We start from the raw sequence: 2,500 nt of genomic DNA, 5'->3' as shown, positions 1-2,500 counted from the left end.
TCCACGCTCTGCAGGGCTCCGGACAGCAGCTCCTCCTCCGGCGGCTCCAGTTGCTGCACCACACACACAGGCAGACATGTAGACACACGGTCAACACCTCTGGCTTCCAGGGAAAGCTCCTGTGCTCAGTGTTGTGCACTGTTGGCCGGGTTGCCGTTGTTGTTTTCTTTTTTGTACTCGTACGTAACGTAAGGTAGAACGTAGAAATTGAAATATTTATATATGTATGAAATATATGGACCTGACATGGTGTGTGTGTGTGTGTGTGTGTGTGTGTGTGTGTGTGTGTGTGTGTGTGTGTGTGTGTGTGTGTGTGTGTGTGTGTGTGTGTGTGTGTGTTTCTGTGTGTGCCTGACATGGTGTGTGTGTGTGTGCGTGTGTGTGTGTGTGTGTGTGTTTGTGTGTGTATGTGTGTGTGTGTGTATATGTGTTTGGGCCTGACATGGTGTGTGTGTGTGTGTGTGTGAGTGGGCCTGACATGGTCTGTGTGTGTGTGTGTGTGTGTGTGTGTGTGTGTGTGTGTGTGTGTGTGTGTGTGTGTGTGTCTCACCAGGGAGACCCTGCCCACCAGCAGGGACTCTGTCTCGTTGTGGAGGGCCTTGACAGTGCTGGCCACCTCGATGGCCGTGTTCCTGGTCAGGCTCTGCAGGGAGGAAGAGGAGCAGCCCACCGTGAGAACAATAGAACAGGAGGACATCTGTTTTTTCCCCCTGACGTTGATACAGCCACACCAGCCGGCAAGATAGCAGCAGACGCCCCCGCCTCCCTCTCCAGTCCACGATACACCTCTAAACATCTCAGGGAGTACAACACACTCCCACCACTAACTTACCGCCATATTGTTTATTTTGTTATACAGCTGCATATACACCTGTGTGGCGGCCAGTTGAAGGTTCTGATCGTCCGTATATTAACATGTGTGCTTGGGGTGGGTAGTGGTGCGTTCGTAGCTGAACCGTGCCGCACCCAAAGCAACGACCCCCCCCACATGGTTGTGTGTCGTCTGGCTCCAGAAATGTGTTTCCCCGTAAGTGCTTCCCCCATACGAGGAGGAGATAAAAGGAGTGGCTGGTGGAGGTTCTGTGGGTGGGGTGGCGGTGGGGTGACGGACCTCGGGGAACTTGGGGTGGGTCTTGTTGATGGCGTGCGACGAGGCGTTGACGGCGTGCGCCAGCTCCTGCTCCAGCATCCCGTTGGTCTTGGCCGCCTCACAAATCCTGTTTGGTTTCACAAAGGGTCAAAGGTCATATGGTACATCTAACAGACTGGAACAATTATACAATGATCTTGTGTGCGTGTGTTTGAGGGGATGGATGTGAGTTTATATGTGTGCGTCTGTGTGTGTGTGTGAGTATGTGTGCTTTTGTGTGTATGTGTGTGCGCGTGTGAGGGTGTGCGTGCTTGCATGCGTGCATGCCTGTGTGTGTGTGTGTGTGTGTGTGTGTGTGTATGTGTGTGTGTGTGTGTGTGTGTGTGTGTGTGTGTGTGTGTGTGTGTGTGTGTGTGTGTGTGTGTGTGTGTGTGCGGATGTACCTGGTGATGAGCTCTTCAGCTGCGCGGGCACACATCTGCACCATGGCCACCTCCTCCTCGGTGGCCAGGTCCACAGACTGCTGGGGGTAGAGGTGGGGCCGCAGAGGGCCCTTGTCGTACTTCAGCTTGTCCTCCCAGGACTTGAGCGTGTTCTCAAAGGCCTGCTCAGCGACCACACAGCGGGAGGAGAGAGTAGGACAGCAGGGGGGGGGGGGGGGGGGGGTGGGACAGAGAGAGATGTGATGAAGAGGACTGATGGGATATGTAATCCTATGTGCAGATCTTTATCAACTTAGTCGTACCATTCCCAATCGTCATCCTCATCGTTCACCATCAACACCTCCACCAAATCGTACCATTCCCCCACTCACGTTTTACTTGATTAAAGTCAACTCTCCCTACATCCCACCACGGTCCACGATTCCCTTTTAGAAATGGATTGTTCAAGATGGGAAAAATCCGCCATGTAATGGTACCTTCCCTTTGGTCAACTCAACCCGCTGTTCATTTTAGGACCCTGCGTTCCACTAAACCCCCGCCCCCTGCCCCGGGACCCCCCCTGTGCTGTCCCTGGGTGAGCCTCACCCTGTCCCGGGTGAGCATCTGGGCGCGGTTCTTGTGCTGGATCTTGATGACGCCGGGAGGCTGGATCCAGGCCTCTCCGTCCACCTGGATGGGAACTCCCTCGTCGCCCAGGATGGTGATCTTTACCGTGCGACACTGGACACACACACACACACACACACACAGGATCACACACAGGTTGTGATTAATGCCCTACACCTGTGTGTGTGTGCGTGTGTGTGTGTGTGTGTGTGTGTGTGTGTGTGTGTGTGTGTGTGTGTGTGTGTGTGTGTGTGTGTGAGCGTAAGTTAATTAGAGCGGCTGGTAGTACTCGGCAGTTAGTTTATGGTTTGTGTGCGCGTGTGTGTGTGTTTGTGTGTGTGTGTGTGTGTGTGCGTGTGTC

At 53.8% G+C, this 2,500-nt stretch overlaps 1 protein-coding gene across 9 annotated transcripts in view; it reads right to left on the bottom strand.

Annotated features, from left to right (window-relative positions):
* Positions 1–2,500, bottom strand: part of dgkh (diacylglycerol kinase, eta) — a 55,541-nt gene that overhangs the window by 8,774 nt on the left and 44,267 nt on the right. For all 9 annotated transcript variants that reach the window (XM_030343619.1, XM_030343613.1, XM_030343618.1 and 6 more), the window contains 5 exons: positions 2,119–2,253; positions 1,534–1,694; positions 1,112–1,217; positions 551–643; positions 1–53 (listed from right to left, as the gene is read on the bottom strand). The exon at positions 1–53 is cut by the window's left edge and continues 67 nt beyond it. In XM_030343619.1, the coding sequence (XP_030199479.1) occupies positions 1–53; positions 551–643; positions 1,112–1,217; positions 1,534–1,694; positions 2,119–2,253 (548 nt within the window). The remainder of the gene's footprint in view (positions 54–550; positions 644–1,111; positions 1,218–1,533; positions 1,695–2,118; positions 2,254–2,500) is intronic.

The sequence above is a fragment of the Gadus morhua genome, chromosome 20, assembly GCF_902167405.1.
Source record: "Gadus morhua chromosome 20, gadMor3.0, whole genome shotgun sequence".
In the NCBI taxonomy this organism is placed as follows: domain Eukaryota; kingdom Metazoa; phylum Chordata; class Actinopteri; order Gadiformes; family Gadidae; genus Gadus; species Gadus morhua.
This window is presented reverse-complemented; position numbering and strand designations above follow the sequence as displayed.